Source organism: Eretmochelys imbricata, chromosome 24 (assembly GCF_965152235.1).
Source record: "Eretmochelys imbricata isolate rEreImb1 chromosome 24, rEreImb1.hap1, whole genome shotgun sequence".
Classification (NCBI taxonomy): Eukaryota; Metazoa; Chordata; order Testudines; family Cheloniidae; genus Eretmochelys; species Eretmochelys imbricata.
Window position 1 is genome coordinate 15,162,559 of NC_135595.1, and position 19,709 is coordinate 15,182,267.

At 60.1% G+C, this 19,709-nt stretch overlaps 1 protein-coding gene and 1 long non-coding RNA gene across 2 annotated transcripts in view; one reads left to right on the forward strand and one right to left on the reverse strand.

Annotated features, from left to right (window-relative positions):
• The first annotated feature begins 5,547 nt into the window (after positions 1-5,547).
• Positions 5,548-10,540, forward strand: LOC144279459 (uncharacterized). Its single transcript, XR_013348677.1, has 3 exons — positions 5,548-5,643; positions 6,757-6,977; positions 7,976-10,540. It is a non-coding gene; the product is annotated as an uncharacterized LOC144279459 (long non-coding RNA).
• A 328-nt stretch (positions 10,541-10,868) lies between these two features.
• Positions 10,869-19,709, reverse strand: part of LOC144279951 (IgGFc-binding protein-like) — a 67,016-nt gene continuing 58,175 nt past the window's right edge. Inside the window, exons 25-30 of the mRNA XM_077841656.1 lie at positions 19,069-19,633; positions 18,263-18,861; positions 15,914-16,478; positions 14,864-15,063; positions 13,074-13,466; positions 10,869-11,189 (exon numbers count right to left, since the gene is read on the reverse strand). Coding sequence (XP_077697782.1) covers positions 10,869-11,189; positions 13,074-13,466; positions 14,864-15,063; positions 15,914-16,478; positions 18,263-18,861; positions 19,069-19,633 — 2,643 coding nt within the window. The remainder of the gene's footprint in view (positions 11,190-13,073; positions 13,467-14,863; positions 15,064-15,913; positions 16,479-18,262; positions 18,862-19,068; positions 19,634-19,709) is intronic.

A 19,709-nucleotide genomic window follows, 5' to 3' on the forward strand; every position in this document is an offset into this window, starting at 1 on the left:
TGCTGGGGGAGGGGTTGGTTAGTGTGGGGCTGCTGGCGGGGGCGGGTTTGTGTTGCTGGGGGAGGGGTTGGTTAGTGTGGGGCTGCTGGCGGGGGCGGGTTTGTGTTGCTGGGGGAGGGGTTTGTTAGTGTGGGGCTGCTGGCGGGGGCGGGTTTGTGTTGCCGGGGGAGGGGTTGGTTAGTGTGGGGCTGCTGGGGGGGGGCGGGTTTGTGTTGCTGGGGGAGGGGTTTGTTAGTGTGGGGCTGCTGGCAGGTGGGTTGTTGGGGAGCGCCTGGCAGCTAATTACGGGCGCTGGGGCACACAGTGCAGGGACGTCCAGTCGTGGAGCCCCCGGCCACCCCTGCCACAAGGGGACTGGCGTGTGACTGGCAGCCCGAGCCCCGCTCCCAGGGCGGGCGAGGGGCCCACGGCCAGTCACAGGCAGCCGCGGAGCCTCCCCCACCAAAGAGGGGGCCGTTCATCATCCTCATTTCACAGAGGAGCAGAGAGGCACCCAGGGGAAAGGACCTGACCAAGGTCACAGCCAGAGCTGGGATCAGAATCCAGGAATCCTGGGTCCTAGCCCCACCCCCCACTCTGACCATCAGACCCCCTCCCCTGCCAGAGCTGGAGATCGAACCCAGGAGTCCTGGCTCCCAGCCCCCTGCCCTGTTGTGGCGAAGCCAGGCTACTAGTCACAGCCCAGAGAGTCTCGCACTCACTTTATTCACCCCGTACCGTAGCGGGGGCAGGCAGGCTGGGGGCACTGGGATTCCCTTGGTTCTCCCAGGCTCCTCCTTCACCTGCTAGGGCTGTGGCCTCACTGGGTCCCCGTGAGGGTGCTGGGGGGCAGGGGACCAGCTCAGCCCCTCTTCCCAGAGCACTGACTGGCCGCCTGCCTGCCTGGCCACCCCCTGCCTGCCCTCCCAGGGCTCCCTGAGGCCTTGCACCTCGAACCCCCTGCCCAGGCCTGGCCCTGGGCCCCGGCTCAGGGGGCTCCAGCAAGGAGCAGGCAGGAGGTGCTGAGCAGCAGCTGCAGGAGTGGGGAGCAGGTGGGTGACTCAGGGCTCCCGCTGGCCAGCTGCAGACCTGCAAAGAGAGAGGCAGAGATGTCATTTCACATCACCGGGGGGGGGGGGGGGGGCGCTGTGAGGGGCAGATTCCCCCCTGGGCTGGGGTCCCAGCAAGGGCCTGAGCCACCAGGGATGGGGGAGTGGATCAGAGAGAGGGGAAAAAAGCCAGGCCCATAAGGCGCTTGGCCTGAGGGTGGCGCGATAACGAGACCCAGCACAGCTGGTGCCCCTCACTCCCGACCTGCAGCCCCTGCTATCCCAGCCCTGGGTTCCCCACAACAGCGCGACTGGTGCCCCTCACTCCCAACCCGCAGCCCCTGCTATCCCAGCCCTGGGTTCCCCACAACAGCGCGGCTGGTGCCCCTCACTCCCGACCCGCAGCCCCTGCTATCCCAGCCCTGGGTTCCCCACAACAGCGCGACTGGTGCCCCTCACTCCCGACCCGCAGCCCCTGCTATCCCAGCCCTGGGTTCCCCACAACAGCGCGGCTGGTGCCCCTCACTCCCGACCCGCAGCCCCTGCTATCCCAGCCCTGGGTTCCCCACAACAGCGCGACTGGTGCCCCTCACTCCCGACCCGCAGCCCCTGCTATCCCAGCCCTGGGTTCCCCACAACAGCGCGGCTGGTGCCCCTCACTCCCGACCCGCAGCCCCGGCTATCCCAGCCCTGGGTTCCCCACAACAGCGCGACTGGTGCCCCTCACTCCCGACCCGCAGCCCCTGCTATCCCAGCCCTGGGTTCCCCACAACAGCGCGGCTGGTGCCCCTCACTCCCGACCCGCAGCCCCTGCTATCCCAGCCCTGGGTTCCCCACAACAGCGCGGCTGGTGCCCCTCACTCCCGACCCGCAGCCCCTGCTATCCCAGCCCTGGGTTCCCCACAACAGCGCGACTGGTGCCCCTCACTCCCGACCCGCAGCCCCTGCTATCCCAGCCCTGGGCTCCCACCAGCTCGGCCGGTGCCCCTCACTCCCGACCCGCAGCCCCTGCTATCCCAGCCCTGGGTTCCCCACAACAGCGCGGCTGGTGCCCCTCACTCCCGACCCGCAGCCCCTGCTATCCCAGCCCTGGGTTCCCCACAACAGCGCGGCTGGTGCCCCTCACTCCCGACCCGCAGCCCCTGCTATCCCAGCCCTGGGTTCCCCACAACAGCGCGGCTGGTGCCCCTCACTCCCGACCCGCAGCCCCTGCTATCCCAGCCCTGGGTTCCCCACAACAGCGCGGCTGGTGCCCCTCACTCCCGACCCGCAGCCCCTGCTATCCCAGCCCTGGGTTCCCCACAACAGCGCGGCTGGTGCCCCTCACTCCCGACCCGCAGCCCCTGCTATCCCAGCCCTGGGTTCCCCACAACAGCGCGGCTGGTGCCCCTCACTCCCGACCCGCAGCCCCTGCTATCCCAGCCCTGGGTTCCCAACAACAGCGCGACTGGTGCCCCTCACTCCCGACCCGCAGCCCCTGCTATCCCAGCCCTGGGTTCCCAACAACAGCACGGCTGGTGCCCCTCACTCCCGACCCGCAGCCCCTGCTATCCCAGCCCTGGGTTCCCAACAACAGCGCGGCTGGTGCCCCTCACTCCCGACCCGCAGCCCCTGCTATCCCAGCCCTGGGTTCCCAACAACAGCGCGGCTGGTGCCCCTCACTCCCGACCCGCAGCCCCTGCTATCCCAGCCCTGGGTTCCCCACAACAGCGCGGCTGGTGCCCTCACTCCCGACCCGCAGCCCCTGCTATCCCAGCCCTGGGTTCCCCACAACAGCGCGGCTGGTGCCCCTCACTCCCGACCCGCAGCCCCTGCTATCGCAGCCCTGGGCTCCCACCAGCTCGGCCGGTGCCCCTCACTCCCGACCCGCAGCCCCTGCTATCCCAGCCCTGGGTTCCCCACAACAGCGCGGCTGGTGCCCCTCACTCCCGACCCGCAGCCCCTGCTATCCCAGCCCTGGGTTCCCCACAACAGCGCGACTGGTGCCCCTCACTCCCGACCCGCAGCCCCTGCTATCCCAGCCCTGGGTTCCCCACAACAACGCGGCTGGTGCCCCTCACTCCCGACCCGCAGCCCCTGCTATCCCAGCCCTGGGTTCCCAACAACAGCGCGGCTGGTGCCCCTCACTCCCGACCCGCAGCCCCTGCTATCCCAGCCCTGGGTTCCCAACAACAGCGCGGCTGGTGCCCCTCACTCCCGGCCCACAGCCCCTGCTATCCCAGCCCTGGGTTCCCCACAACAGCGCGACTGGTGCCCCTCACTCCCGACCCGCAGCCCCTGCTATCCCAGCCCTGGGTTCCCCACAACAGCGCGGCTGGTGCCCTCACTCCCGACCCGCAGCCCCTGCTATCCCAGCCCTGGGTTCCCCACAACAGCGCGACTGGTGCCCCTCACTCCCGACCCGCAGCCCCTGCTATCCCAGCCCTGGGTTCCCCACAACAGCGCGGCTGGTGCCCCTCACTCCCAACCCGCAGCCCCTGCTATCCCAGCCCTGGGTTCCCCACAACAGCGCGGCTGGTGCCCCTCACTCCCGACCCGCAGCCCCTGCTATCCCAGCCCTGGGTTCCCCACAACAGCGCGGCTGGTGCCCTCACTCCTGACCCGCAGCCCCTGCTATCCCAGCCCTGGGTTCCCCACAACAGCGCGACTGGTGCCCCTCACTCCCGACCCGCAGCCCCTGCTATCCCAGCCCTGGGTTCCCCACAACAGCGCGGCTGGTGCCCCTCACTCCCAACCCGCAGCCCCTGCTATCCCAGCCCTGGGTTCCCCACAACAGCGCGGCTGGTGCCCCTCACTCCCGACCCGCAGCCCCTGCTATCCCAGCCCTGGGCTCCCACCAGCTCGGCCGGTGCCCCTCACTCCCGACCCGCAGCCCCTGCTATCCCATCCCTGGGTTCCCCACAACAGCGCGGCTGGTGCCCCTCACTCCCGACCCGGAGCCCCTGCTATCCCAGCCCTGGGCTCCCCCCAGCTCGGCCGGTGCCATTCAGCACGGCTCTGTGGTGCCAGCACTTGGGTCTCTCTGCACCAGAGACCAGCCAATTGGCTGGTCCGACACATGGCCAAATGGGGGCTCCTGGCCCCAGGGCAGACGCCCCAGACTCCTGCTCTGATCTCGGGGCTGAAAAGCTGCGTGTCCCCTGCCCTCTACTGGCGTGTCCTGGGACTGCAGGTAAACTCACTGAGCAGCTGTCCCTTGCACACTCAGCTGGGTGCTCCCAGCCCCAGGGAGACCCTGAGCGTCAAACCCAGATGGCATCTGGCAGCACCAGAGCCTGCGCCAGCTGCAAATCACCTTGGTCGGCAGCTTCGTCGTACTTCAGGAAAGGGCCAGCGGACACGACCCCCGATGGAGGCTTCCTGCCCTGCACAGCAGAGCCCGGCCTGGCGCAATGCTGCAGGGGGAGAACAGAGCCTTGTCACCGCACTGAGCACTAGGGGGCACTCTGGAGTCACCCAGCACGGGGGTAGCAAGAGGCTCCTTGGCACAGAGGCTCAGATAGCACTGCAAAGGACCTTGCAGCCTGTTTATGTGGGAATGCAGCCACCTCTGGGGAGGGGCAGCTGGGTCCCAGCCACATGGCAATGCTGCTGGGGACAGCTTGCCTGGCACTGGGATGCAGCCACCTCTGGGGTGGGACAGCTGGGGCACAGCAGCATGAGAGTGCTGCATGGGACGGCTCACAAGGCACAGGGATGCACTGCAGGCCCCATCCTACCACACAAGGAGGACCTGGCAGGAGCTGCTCCCCTCTACACCAAGGGGGTTTCCATGGTCACACTCAGCCCCACATCTGGACAGGGCCCTGGTCTGGGTTTGTCCCTTGGTGCTGCATGTGGACCAGGCTGAGAGCACGGTCTCTTGCCCACCCAGGGCTGCCCTGTGCTGCACCAAGCCACTTAGCACCACTGGGGAGGTTTCCCAAGGAGTCTCAGAGCAGATCCCCTTCCCTGGTGTGGAGGGGGAGGGTCCCATTACCCCTGGCTCGTCTGCCCATGTGCTCACTCACCATGGTGCATGTGGCCGCCTGGGGGCTGCAGAGCCGGACCCGGCAGTGCAGATACACCAGCTCTAAGTCTGGGATGAACTCGAAGACATTGAAGGAGAAGCGGCTGATGGTGGAGACGCCGTCCTCCTCGATTGTCACTGTGCCATCTCGCAGGCTGGGGCACCTGGGTGAGGGACAGGGCACAGGGGTCAACCAGACATGGCACTAAACAGCAAGCAGTAGGTTGGACACTGTTAGCCAGCTCTACTTGGCTACTGCAGGTTCCTCCCTGCCCAGCGTAGTGTTGGAACCCAGAAGTCGGGACTTTCAGCCTCCTCACCCCAACCCACCATGCCCCACTCCCCTCCCAGAGCTGGGGATAGAACCCAGGAGTCCGGACTCTCAGCTCCCCCTTCTAACCCACTAGGTCTCACTCCCCTCCCAGAGCCAGGGATAGAAGCCAGGGGTCCTGTCGCCCAGACCCCCTGTTCTGTACCCTCACCCCACATCCCCTCTCTGCTAGGTGATGTGAAGCAGAAGGGCCAGCTGCTCACTGGTTGGTGATGAGATCCCATCGGATGCTGGAGGAGGGGTTTCGGTCCGGAGTGGCCCAGCACGATGACAAGGTCAGCACAAAGTGGCTGGGGTCCAACCCCGAAACCCTGATATCCACGTAGACCCTGTGGTTGACAGTGAGTGGGATGGGGCTCTGGGTGAAGGGTTTGCTGTATCGAGGGTCTTGATACAGGACCATGGTGGTCAGGTAGCTCCCTTGGCCGGAGGGGAGGGTTGTGTTAACGACACTATGGAAGAAGGTGAGAACAGAAGAGAGAGACATCACTCGATGGAGGCTAGAGAAGAAAAGTAACGTATCTGCGGCAGGGTGTGGCATTAGTGGCACCAGTGGGCAAATGCAGCTTTAAGAGGTTGTGGGAACTGATGAAGTGCCAGGAGCTGCAAGGAACGGGGGGCAGGAACCAGCATGGTGCAAAGGGGCAGGAGAATAAGGGGTCACAGGAACCAGCACGGTTCAAGGGTACATGGGAATCAGCAAGGTGCTAGAGGAGGTGGGAACCAGAGGCCACAGGACCAGTGTGAGCAAGGGGATGTGGGAACAAAGGGGCATGTGAACCAGAGTGGTTCAAGGGGATGTGGGACCAAAAGTCATAGGAATGGCACAGTGCAAGGCAGGTGCACCCAGGGGTCACAGGAATGGTGCGGTGCAAGATAGGTGGATTCAGGGGTCATGGGAACCAGCACAGCGCTAGAGGGGTGGGACTCAGGGGGTTGCAGGAACTGGCACAAGGGGGCAGGACCCAGGGGTCATGGGAACCGGCGCAGCACAAGTGGGGTCAGGACCCAGGGGGTTGCAGGAACTGGGACAAGGGGGCAGGACCCAGGGGTCGTGGGAACCGGTGCAGTGCAAGTGGGGGCGGGACCCAGGGGGTTGCAGGACCCAGGGGTCGTGGGAACCAGTGCAGCCAAAGCGGGGTGGGACCCAGGGGCGGTGGGAAGTGGTGCTGTGCAAGGAATCCTGCGAAGCCGCAGGGTGGAGGCAGTGCTGTGGGCTGCGAGGTGGGGCACTGAGGAGGGGCGCCCAGTCTCCTGCTGGCTCCTGCGGCCCTACTCACTCCTGTATGGGCTGGATGGCCATTGGGACGGACAGGTTGAAGCTCAGTGGCTGGGCGCAGGAGAAGTGCAAGAAGAGGAGCCTGTCCCGGCTGATCACCCCTCCATAGGTGTTGCCCACCCGGCCCTGCACCTCGTTGGAGTAAGTGGCGTGGGTGGCGTTGACCTGCGGGGGCACAGAAGCAGCAGCAGTGGTGAGAGTCGAATCCCTCCATGCCCAGGATCCACGTCACTCTTCCCGCCACGACAGGGCACCCGTGGCCCTGGCACACTCCTCCTTTGCACAGAACGCACATCACTGGTCACCGCCCTTCTCTCTCCTACCCGCCTGGTGAGTGCCCACTGGACTGGGGGAGGGGGGTGCCTGCCAGAGCGGGGGGCCAGCGTGTCGACTCGTGTTTGAAGATGTGCTTGGCTGTGTGACCCTACGGAGGTGTGCATCCTCATGCAGGCACTCGTGCGACACCATGTCGGCGTGCCCTGCTGCAGGTGTGGGACGGTGTGTGGGGATGACTCGTTCCAGTGGGTGTGGGTTTGTGCGTGTGAGAGCTAGTCTGTGGGGGCGGGGGGCGGTCTGGATATGTGGAAGCGTGTTCGGGTTTGTGTCTATGCACCGGTGGCACTGTGCATGTGTGCCGGGGGCAGTGTGTTGGCAGGGGATGTGCACAGGGCCATGGGTTGGTACGTGTGGGGGTGTACATGTGGCCACGTGTTTGTGCACATGGCTGTGTGCTGCTGCATATTCATGTGGCCATGTTTTGGTAGGCGCATGTGGGTGTGTTACGTGGTCATATGTTGGTGCACGTGCACATGGCTGTGTGCTGGTCGGGGTGCACAGGTGTGCACGTGGCCATGTGTTGGTACATGTGGCCGCGCGCGGGTCGGGGCGGGCGGGCGTGCCCGTGGCCGCGGGCGGGGCGGGGCGGGGCGGGCGGGCGCCCGTGGCCGCGGGCGGGGCGGGGCGGGGCGGGCGGGCGCGCCCGTGGCCGCGGGCGGGGCGGGGCGGGCGGGCGTGCCCGTGGCCGCGGGCGGGGCGGGGCGGGCGGGCGCCCGTGGCCGCGTGCGGGGCGGGGTGGGCGGGCGCCCGTGGCCGCGTGCGGGGCGGGGTGGGCGGGCGCCCGTGGCCGCGGGCGGGGCGGGGCGGGGCAGGCGGGCGCGCCCGTGGGCGGGGCAGGGCGGGGCGGGCGGGCGCGCCCATGGCCGCGGGCGGGGCGGGGCGGGCGGGCGTGCCCGTGCGCGGGTAGGCTGGTAGGAGCGGGCGGCCGTGCCCGTGGCCGCACGCTGTGACCAGTCGCCAGCCTCCTCCTCACCGTCACCGTGGTCCCGCAGCTCTGTTGTGTGCTGTCAAAGTAGAAGACAAGTCTCTCCCTGACGAGGGTGCCGGTGCAGCTGGGGTCGGCCAGGTGCAAGGCCTCCGAGGGGAAGCCGTCGGAGAAGAGCAGGCAGCGGGACAGGGACACTGAGCTGTTACCGCCACTGCAGGCCAGCTGGTAGTCTGGAAGGGAAGTGAGAACAGGTACATGGCAGGGACCATCCCACGGGGCCTCTCTAGGCATGGCTGGGGCTGTGCCCTGGTTCCTGGCATGCCAGGCGGAGACCAGCTGCGCTGCGGAGCTGCAAGCCCACAGGACAAGAGGAGACTCTCCGTGTGCCTGGGAATCCCACATCAATGAGATCTCCGAGAACTCGCCCACCGTGGCTGAGAGGCCAGGCACACGCTGGGCACTGCAGGGAGACCCCTAACGGCCAGGATTGGGAGCCAGCTGCAGAGGGGGAGCGGGCAGACGACGGGGGCTTGGAGGGGGAGACAGCTGGCTCCCAGTCTGAATCTGGAGGTCCCACCTCCTCCCCTCCCCCGAGCAGCCTCGCCTTCTACCCTGTTTTCCGCCTGGGATGACAAAGGTTCAGGACATTTAGGAGACACATGGGGAGCCGGGGCCAGAATCAGAGCCCAGAGTCACCTGTGTTGCCAACTCTTTCCCCAGAACAACCCCATGCCAAGCTCCTTGCCCCCTGCTCTTCGGCTCAAATCACTGCCCTCACACTGTGTGATGAGAGAAGTAACCTTGGGAAATCTGCTGTCCCAGTGCTGCCCCAGTTCACTGAGCCACGGCATTCGCGGCAGACATAGCCCGGCCGGCGATGGTTCCCTTGGAAAGCATGGATAGATTTCCGTGCCTTGAGTGTCAGCGGAAATCAGGACAGAGGAAGGGACCAGAAATTGCTCTTTACCATAGTCAGCCACTTGGATGGGCTCAGAAGCTCTGTAGCAGTAACAGCCCCATCTCCCTGCCTGCTCTCCACACCACTCGTTCTCCCCGCAGGCCAGAGCAAGGCAGGGATCACTCGCAGCTGCAGAGGGAATCAGAGTTTAGCAGCAGCAAAGCCGACCTGTTGATTGTATCTGCAGCTGTTCTCTGATCTGCCCAACCCCCTGTATTTCTAAGGGCAACCTCTACGTCTCTCGAGCCTTTCCAGTTCAACGCATCAAAAAGCACTTTGCAAATTACACAGAGTTCCCACAGCTCAGGCTGGCATACAGCCTCCCCTGGGCTGGGTGCAGGCAGCAGATTAATAGCCCAGGGACCGCTCATTGGGGCTGAAACATGGCCACTTCTGGGGAGGGGCACAGCGGCAGGCTAGCAGTCACAGAGCAATGCGGCTCTGTCAGCGCTGACATGCAGCCAGTTCAGGAGTGGGACCCAGCGTTGTTTTAGCAGCCACACAAATACTGTACAGGGATTGTTCACGCGGTGCTGAAATGCAGCCACCCCTGGGGTGAGGTGCAGCCACTACGTGACAGCCTACGGAAACGCTGCACAGTATTTGTGGCAGGAAGGGAAGGAGAATCCTTGTTTGAGGACGGAGGAGGAAGAATGTAAATACCCAAATGGGGATGTGACTAGGACAAAACCCAAAAAGGGTTTTAATGACTACGGGGGATCAGGTCATTGGCTTTATGGCTCCTCCACAATTTCAGGCTCAATCTCAATATTGCCAACACCTCACACTCCCAAATTCCCCAACCCAGTGCTCTCCCCCTGGGCCTGCAGGTGGGACTGGTGCTCACGGCACTGCGCAGATGATCTCCACGCGCCAACACGTATCCCCTGAAGGCTGCACAGCTCTTCGTAGGAGGCGATGGCCATGCACAGCATCCCATTGGCCGTCCCGTAGTGGCATATGTCGTACAGGCAGGAGGAGTAAAATGGGGCAGGGTCCACATGCCAGTGGCACTCGGCAAACGGTCCCGATTGGCTAGTCAGGGTCCCGCAGAGCTCTTCAAACTCCAGGGGGTCGCTGCAGGGCTCGGGGGAGCCGGTGTCATCCAAACACCTGGAACAAAGGGAAGTTAGCAGTACTCATGGCAGGGCAAAGGGACTGGCTCTCTCTAGTATCACCTAGGGAGTGGGGGAGAGGGATAGCTCAGTGGTTTGAGCATTGGCCTGCTAAACCTGGGGTTGCAAGCTCAATCCTGGAGGCGGCCATTTAGGGATCTGGGGCAAAAATTGGGGATTGGTCCTGCTTTGAGCAGGGGGTTGGACTAGATGACCTCCTGAGGTCCCTTCCAACCCTGATCTTCTATGAGTGTCTGACCCGCCCCTCCCAACCCCGCCTCCTACCAGGGGACCTTCTGAGCTCAGTAGTAAGCTTTGCCTCCCAGTAACATGCACTGGACCAACCTACAGCGCATCTCCCAGGGCCACTCCAGCTTGTGATTTCTCATGCAGACGAATAAATGAGGCCCAGCTGTAGGTGAGGGGATGGGACTCGGGGGAGAGGCAGGGGTGGGGAAAGAGGAGCCTGTCACAACGTACACACGGAGGCACACACACAGATTCATAGGCACACCCAGACACACGCATACAGGTCCTGTCCTCAACCTACAGTGAAGTGAACAGGAAATAATTAGTTTTTAAAGAGTAATTGACTAACAGTTTGTCACCTTCTCTCTCTGCCCCCACCTGCTCCATTCATCTGTTCAGCCAGCTCTCCCACCTCACTCCACTCCATTCATCTGCCCGTCCCACCAGGAACAGGCCTGAGACCCAAACTCATCTCCCACAGGAGTCACCAAGCAGCTGTCCCACCACTGCCAATTTCCAGAGCCTCGTTTGTGAGCTCTGCCTCCCAGCCCAGTCCAGCAGTTTCACTCCCACAACGATCTGTCCCAACACGAAAGCCTCGGTTAATTTCTCTGGTAAACAGCAACCCAACGTCCTCAGGGATCCCACTGCTCCGTCAGGATACCAGACCTGGCCGGGCTGGGCTCAGACTTCCAGGCGTTCCCGAACTCTGCATCACTCCGGGCTCTCTCCCCGCTGGGCAGGACTTTGTCGTCCCTGCGGATGTCGTTGAAATTCCCACACATCCCGCACAGCCGCGCCCGATACTCCGGGCCCACACGGACGAACAAAGTGTGGCGGCCGTTGAACTGGATCTCCACATTGGCTGGGGTCTGTATGGTCACCAGGTTTCTGATCCTGGTCACACTGCCCAGAGGGCCCAGGGTGTGCGGCAGGCTCACCCTCTCCCCGTTAACCTGAAAGAGCAGAGGACTCAGTGCAGTGAGCATCGCCGGGGACACCACCTGCCAGGCGCAAAGCCCCTGGGGGGAGGCCAAAACCTCGCCCTCTGCAATCAGGGAGCCCCTGGCCTGTAACAGCCCTGGGGGCACCAAGCCACCAGGGCTGAGTTTAACGGGGGGAGGGGGCTGGAAGGAAAGACGTTCAGCAGGTTCTAGGTTGAGGCCCCGAAAGCTGATTTCACTCCTCAATATTTATGTATATTGTAGGGGCACCTTTGAGCCCAGTGACAGGCCAGGACCCCTGCCCCTGCCCCAAGAGCCGTCTCTTCCCAGCAGAGCTAAGGCACGTTCTAGCTCCTGACGGGAGTCCTGGCCCCACACAGACCCAGCTGCTAACACAGCCCCCCTGAAATCCGGATGCCGACTAGTGCCACTTCAGTGCCGTCAGTCCTCCCATGCCTTCCCTACACCCCGCAGGCCTGCCCAGGAAGGACAGACGCTCTCCTGCAGCGCACTGGGAACAAATGCATGGGGCGGCTCAGTTTCTTGCAGCGCTAAGGGCCATGGGACATGCCCAGAAGTCTTACCGCCACAGACCGGGGCGCTGGAATGTGTGTGGGGGGCTCAGGGGGCCATGGCCCCCCCTCACTTTTTACTGGCCTTGAGGCCGAGCGATAGGGTTGAGGGGCGGAGAGGAGCGAGCGAGGGGGTCTTGGGGGGAAGAGGAGGGCGGTGCAGCAGCAGGCCCTTGGGGGAAGAGATGGTGCAGGGCTGGTGGCTCAGGGGGCAGGGCCATGGTTCGGGCTCCTGTGGCCCCCCACTTTTAGGGTGCTTCCGCCGTTCCTGCCGAGGCTCGGGCGCCGGCACGCTGTTTTGCAGCATGGCTGTTCTCATGCGAGTGTCGCTGCCTGGGGGAGCCCTCAGTAATCTACTATAATCCTGCGCAGACCTGAGCCCTGCCAGCAGGTGAGCAAATTGTGCCACCCCCTAGAGAGTCAGTTTAAGGCCAGAAGGGACCATGAGATCCCCATCCGACGTCCTGGATCTTCCTGGGCAGCCGCCCACCGACCCACCAACACAGAGCAAACGAGGCCAGCAGGAGACTCGACTGCTCCATGCCACAGGCAGGGAATAGGAGGGACCAAAGTGTACCGGTGCAATGGCGGAGCAGTGACCCAATGACATACAGGTGCCTCGTCTAGCAGGCGAGTGGGGACCCCGATGACTAATTCCGTTTGCAAACACCAGGTGCTGAGGGGACAGGTCAGAGCCCCCGTGGTTTCGGAACAGCCACCCAGGTGCTGTTAACCTCCCCACTTTAAATAAGATCTTTGAGTTATTTACCCATGTCGCGCTCTGCCGGGGGAGCAACGCTCACTAATGGAGCAGGTGGGGAGGGGCTCCTTGGGCCTGGGATCCCCTGGGGAGCAGTGTTCACTAGCAGGGGCTGTGCTGGGGTCGGGGGGGGCTGGGATCCCCTGGGGAGCAGCGTTCACTAGCAGGGGCTGTGCTGGGGTCGGGGGGGGCTGGGATCCCCTGGGGAGCAGCGTTCACTAGCAGGGGCTGTGCTGGGGTCGGGGGGGGGGGGGCTGGGATCCCCTGGGGAGCAGCGTTCACTAGCAGGGGCTGTGCTGGGGTCGGGGGGGGCTGGGATCCCCTGGGGAGCAGCGTTCACTAGCAGGGGCTGTGCTGGGGTCGGGGGGGGGCTGGGATCCCCTGGGGAGCAGCGTTCACTAGCAGGGGCTGTGCTGGGGTCGGGGAGGGGGGCTGGGATCCCCTGGGGAGCAGCATTCACTAGCAGGGGCTGTGCTGGGGTCGGACAGGGAGGGCTCTCTGGGGCTGGAGCTCCTGCTCTTGAGAGAGTTGATGGAAGCCCCTTTCAAATGCCTCCACCCTCACCTCAGCAGCCTTGCTGTCCCCCAGGACAACGTGAGTGTCCTGATCCCCTTTCTCGAGCCAGACGTCCACCCGGGAGACGAAGGAGACCCGGCGATTCCTGCGGTGCCTGTTTGTGGCCACTACCCGGAAGGAGAAGTCGAGGGAGGAGTTGCAGGTGTGCGAGATCTCGTAGGCGCACGTGCCCTGGAAATGGGCCACCGCCCCATCGAAGGTGAAGTAGTGAGGGTCCCCTGTCACCGTGCAGGTGGTCAGCTGGCCCTGGCAGCCCAACTTCCCGTCCTTCACAGCACACCGCTGGCTGGGGTTACAGCTGGCAGGGACGCAGTGAAAATTTAAATGGCCATCACAGCTGCACCTTTCCTGGCAACCGGAGATCCAGACCCGGTCCCCAACCTGCAGGGGTAACAGACGGAAACCAGTCAGCAGAGTGTAACTGTAGAAGGAAGCATGGGTGGAAAGAAGGGAAATACCCCAAATTGTAAGACAGAGATTTGATCCCAGTCCGAGAAGGTGCTGCAGGTGACAGGTGACTCGCCCCTTAAAGGCTGGGGCTAGTCAGCCCTGGCGACAGAACGAGGCCCACCGTGGGTGAATTGGGTCGTTCTCTAGAAAGGGCAGCCATGGCTGCAGCCAAGGGGGAAGCTCAGGGAGCTGTGAGAGTCTGCAGAGAAGGAGGAAAGGCACCTACCAGGAAGACCAGGGGAGTTGGTCCTAGCAGGGAAGCCTGGGAGAGACCCTGACCAAGCAGGGTCCATGCTGGGGTCAGAGGAGTGGGGGGCTGGGATCCCCCGGGGAGCAGCGTTCACTAGCAGGGTCTGTGCTGTGGTCGGGGGGTGGAGGGGCTGGGAAGAGCTGTAAAAGGCCTGGAGGGAGGAGGAGAAACCCTGCATTGTCTGGACTTAGCAATGGATTCTGTTTGGGATTTTGATTTTTATTTGTGGTTCTTTTACATTAATAAACCTAGTCCCCAAGGAGGGGCATTTTCAACCAAGCAAAAACCTGAAGGGAAGTTTTATTGGAACAGTCTAAGAGGGGAAACTGAGGCAGGCTGCCCGTAGCATGATCCTAAACCATGAGGGGGGTGCACGGGAGTTGGCTGGCCCAGGTACATGGGTAGATTAGCACATCCACATGAAATCCCATTTGCTCTACAAGGGTGCACTTAGGCCATGCAGATGTCGGCTCTATCCCCTGGTTAAAAGATCTGGTGATGTGACTGAAGCAGCCACAGAGGTGAGTGAAGTAATGTTGGCCTAGCACAGAGTTTATCCAAATTTCTCTGGGGCTTTCCTTGTCAATTTGACACCTCCCACAGGGCTCAGTAGCAGAGCTGGTCGGAAAACGGGATTTCCGTTCCATGTGAAAGTCCAACATTTGGACCTTAGTTTTCATTCCGAACTGAACTAAAAGCTGAAGTTTCCTGCAAAATAAAAATTCCAGAAAAATGGATTTGGAGCCATCAAAATGTTTTGTTTGGGTTATGTCAAATTGTATTGTTTCACTACGATAAAAACATTTTGTTTAGATCATGTCAGAACCTCATAATACCTTTATCACAAGAAATATTATAAAGGTGAAGGCATTCAGAGAAATAGGTCCCTGTATGTCAAAATGAAATGAACCAGCTGATGAAGTAGCCAATGCAGTTTTTTGAAATCGACATGTTCCCACAAAACATTTTGATTTTGACAAAAAACAGTGAAAACTGCATTTTCTGATGGAAAAAACCCTTTTTCCAAAAGGTCTCCTCAGTACACCGGAGCCAGGAAAGCACCTGCCAGGAAACTCACCGGGTAATGCAGCCCGTTGCGCACGCAGCCGCACTCCTTCTCTGGAACGCAGCTGGCCCCGCTGCGCAGGTACCCGTTGGTACAGAAACAGCCTTCGGCACACAGATGGCTGCAGTGAGCCTGGACCAAGCTGCGTGCACAGGAGTCCCGGCAGGCGGGCTCGCAGAGCTTGTAGTGACTGTGTGCTGGGCATCCTGGGTCTGGCAAACAGGAAAGAGCAGGAAGAGAAAAGATCCAGTGTTAATCCTGGGGAGAAGCACTTAAGAGTTTCCAGAACAAGATATGAAAAGGCCCCAGCTGGGGAGCCCAGAATTCACACCAGGGGCTAGAGGGTCTTGGCAGTCCTGCCCAGTTCAGGATGTTTCCGGGAGATGAAACCAGTGAGCAAAGCCACTAGGGCAGGGCAGGAGAACTTTGCTAGACACCTACCAGCCAGGGGGCTAAACCAGCTAGTAGGTACAAAAGAAGCATCCCATCCTACCCCCACCCACTACTGCAAGGCACCAGGGCAACACTCTGGTAGGAAACCGTCCCCCACCTGCTGGGAAAGGGAGCTTGGATTCCTGCCAGGGTGCTGTCTGTGGGCTCCACCTTTTGTAACAACTGCTGACATTGGCATCTGATAAATGTGAAGCCTCCCTTGCAGAATGCTGGAAAGGAGAAGGAGTGCGCGCTCTCGCTCCCTCTATTTCCTTCTCCTCTTCCTCAACTCAGGTATCCTTGGACTGGGGGGCTCCTGCCTCTCCTCCTCCCCTGGCAAATAGCCCTGGTGCCATTTTTCTCAGGCAGCAGGTGGGTAAAACTGACCTAAATTTGGTCATCCTGTTGACGGAAGCTCAAGCTAAGCTGGGATTTGGCCACTGATGTGAAGCTGGTGACAGCTGGCCATTCACTACTGGGATCAGATGTTTGAGGAACAACATTTGAGCTCTGTGTTCTTAGGAGCCAACGGCTCCTGGCAGGTGGCGTCATCAGAATGTGGCGACATCTCAAGTCGCAAATGAGATACTTTCAATTTAAAAAGCAAACGCAAACTTGGTCTCTGCTTACCACAGAAAGACTCGCTCCTCCAAGGTGAGATGGTGACATTCGCTCTCTGGCAGGCGGCTGCGTATGTCTGAATGGACTGGCACAGGACACTGCTCTCCCCTCCTGACACACACAGGTCAAAGATGCAATCAGACAGATAGGGGCCTGGATCAATCTGGGAGTGGCAAGAGGCGAACGGCCCATTGAGATCCTGGATCACCCAGCACCGGGACTTGGACTGCACCAGACTTTCCTCCTCTTCGCACCCAGGGCAGGAATCAGAGCAGCCGTCGTCACAGCCAGGGACATCCTCCGACTTCCAGTCTGCAGCGAAGTGGAAGGCGTCCTTCCCTAGGGAGCCGTTACGCGTCACAAAATCATCCTCAGCGGCACCATTGAAGTTCCCGCACAGCCCGCAGGTCTGGCCTCGGTACTCAGGAGGGAGGCTGACAAAGAGGCTGTGGGCCAGGTCATAGCTCACACTCAGCCCAAAGGGAGTCTGCAGTACTGTATACAGCCCATGCTGATAAATGGCAACTCCTAGTGTTTTCACATTCACTGGGAGGGTCACCGTCACTCCAGCGATCTGATTGGGAGAAAACAGCACCAAAGAGATTAATCCGGGGATGGATCCCTCACACACTGTAAAACAACAGGACAGTAGCATGCAGAGTTTGTGATGGGTGAGGAGTTTAGGGAAAATCCCACTGTAATCTGCTCAGGACAGAGCTATTAACCAGCTTCTCCCTGTAGCTGTGTATTGTTGTATTGGCCATTTAAACTGGATAACACCCAGCACAATTTTCTGTAAGAATCAACCCTGGAGCATTTGAAGGGGGAGGTGTGGGCAGGGAGGGTGTAGGTAGGAGAATTAAGCTTGGATGTCTTTTTGTTTTGTAAAAAGAAAAGGAGGACTTGTGGCACTTTAGAGACTAACAAATTTATTAGAGCATAAGTTTTCATGAGCTACAGCTCACTTCATCAGATGCATACGCATCCGATGAAGTGAGCTGTAGCTCACAAAAGCTTATGCTCTAATAAATTTGTTCATCTCTAAGGTGCCACAGGTCCTCCTTTTCTTTTTGCAGATACAGACTAACATGGCTGTTACTCTGAAACCTTTTTGTTTTGTGTTTGTATAGCACCTAGCACAACATGACTAGGGCTCCTAGGCCCACAGCCATACGAATAATGAAGACATCTTTCCCCTTCCTTTTTAATTTCTATTGCATAAAAACGACGGGGGTAGGGAAGGATGCACAGTAAGGCACTGCCATGCCAGGGAGTGCAAAGCTTTGGGGTGTATGCGCAAGCCAAACTACACTCCCTCGGGCATATGCCGGTTCATGCAGCCTTTAATCACTGCTTCTCATCATTCAACCTTCTTAGATACAGTATCCACATGTGGCCTTCCTCTCCCAGAGCGTACTGACCTTTGTGTGCCAGGCGGGGTCCATGAAAGTCATTCATATGCCAGATGTGAATCAAACTGAGCACTGGCCTCTTTCATTTCCCACCTGAGCCCTGCTTTACGATGTGGTTTGAAGAAGACCTGGCACAATCCATTCCGTGTGCACCCGAGCAGGTGGCATTGTCATTTCCACCTTGGCAAGTGCGCTCCTCTGAATGCTATACAGCTAAGACCCATGTAAAGCACCGCTTTCCTTGGTTTGGGGCATTGATAAAAGGAGCAAAATCATCCCGCGGGGACTGAATGTGGGTGAAGGGCCATTTTCAGACTACTAAAGAGCTAATTTCATCCATACTCTCAAAGACAATTCTCCTCAATGGCGACTAGTGCCCAGGTCAATTTCACTCTTCTCTCCCCAGCTGCTTTGACACTAGACATGCTCAAATCAACTCTGAAATAACTGTTGGTAACAGACAAATTCTTGGGGGGGGAGGGGTGGGTTTCATTCTTCTTGTTTGGATAAATAGCTAAGCTTTTTCAGATCAAATGTTACCCCAGCAGTTCGCCCTCAGGCAGAGATAGGCATGGAGTATGTCTACACAACCACTTATGTCCAAAAAACTTATTTCACTCAGGGCTGTGAAAAAAACTCCCCCTTGACTGACATAAGTTACACTGACACAGGCTCTGGTGAGGACAGTGCTATGTTGGTGGGAGAGCTTCTCGTGCCGACATAGCTCCTGCCGCTGGTTGGGGGTAGTTTCATGATTTCGATGGGCGAGCGCTCTCCTCTCAGCATACAGCAGCTGCATCGGTACAGCTGTGTCACTGTAAGCTTGCTAGTGGAGACATGGCATGAATTGTGACCGTTTCAGGAAGTTCTGAGTGATGGTGCTGGTTAAATCTCCCCAGATGGTGATACCGTGCTTTCCCAGAGAGCACTAGCCCCATGGAATTACCTTGACTGTCCCCTGCTGCCCTCTCTGCAGATGGATCTCAGTCTTGTTCACAAGGACAAAGACCTCCGAGGGCACAGCCACAGGAACATGGGGCAGGTTTTCGTTCTTCACTTCCACTCTGAAGAAGGATAAGGACTTTGATGTCCCACACAGTTCAGCAAACACATATTTGCAGGTGCCCTGGAAATTGTATCGCTTCCCATCAAACGTAGTGTAATGGGGCAGACCAGACACCCAGCAGATGCCGTTGGTTCGCTCATGGCACCCATAAGCCCCCTTTCGAGTGCCACAGAATTCCCCAGGGGCACAGGCAGAGCGGGAGCACTGGACAGCGTGGGAGGAGCCGTCACAGCTGCACAATCTCCGGCAATTTTCTCCTTCCCAGAAGCTTTCCCCTGCCAGGTGGTATCTGCCATTGTGGGTGCAGCCGCACTGCTCTGGAGGCACACAGTCAGTGCCACTCCGCACAAAGCCAGGGTCACACTGGCACCCTTCTTCACACGCAGTCCGGCAGCGGGAGGGCACAGATGGGTGGGCACAAGAGGCCGGGCAGGAAGGTCCACAGAGCTCATAGTGGCTGTTCGGGGGGCAAGTTAACTCTGAATGAAAGAAAGGAGTGTTTAGAAATACGGGAGAAACACGGCAGGGAATCTTCCTAAGCAGGAATAAAAATGGAGGAAAGATAAGAGCAGAGAGTGGCCAGACCACTAAGGCCCAGCCCAGTGTTCGAGTAGGTACATAAAGGAGAAAGATTTTGCGGGTACAGCTAACAAAGATTCTTCTAGTATTTGGAATCATCTACTTACCGCACACAGCCCGCTGTCTCCATGGCTCAATGGCAATGCCGTGACTTTGGCACTGCTGGGCATAACTGCGAAGCACTTCACACAGGGTCTGCCGGCTGCCCCGAGTCACACACACATCCCTCACGCAGTTCTCCAAATGGATCTGAGCATCAACCAGCTGGTTACACTCTTTAAAAGGCCCAGCAGTGTCTGCGATGACCCCGCAGTAGCTCTGAGATCTGTACTGGGCTTGTTCTGCTTCATTACATGGGGCTGGGAGCCCAACGGCTGTGCAATGAAAAGGGGAATCAGCATCCTTCCAGCTATTGCCAAAGGTGACGGCGTCATGGACCACAGAACCGTTTGGGGTCCGGAAATCATCACTCTGGTTCCCATTGAAATCCCCACCGAGTCCACACAGTGACCCAAAGTAGATCTCAGAAACAGAAACCGACACAGAGTGGGACCAGTCGTAGGACACAGAGAGGCCAAAGTCGGTCTGGAGCACAGCAGACGAGCCGCTGTAATAGGCGTAGAGTTTGCCCGATGCAAGGACCAGGGGCAGATTGACCAGGGCTCCATTCACCTAGGGGGAAAGCGAGACATGGGCCATTCACTGTCATGCCAAACCCCACTGTGCATTTCTGGCTCTCAGCTATTTC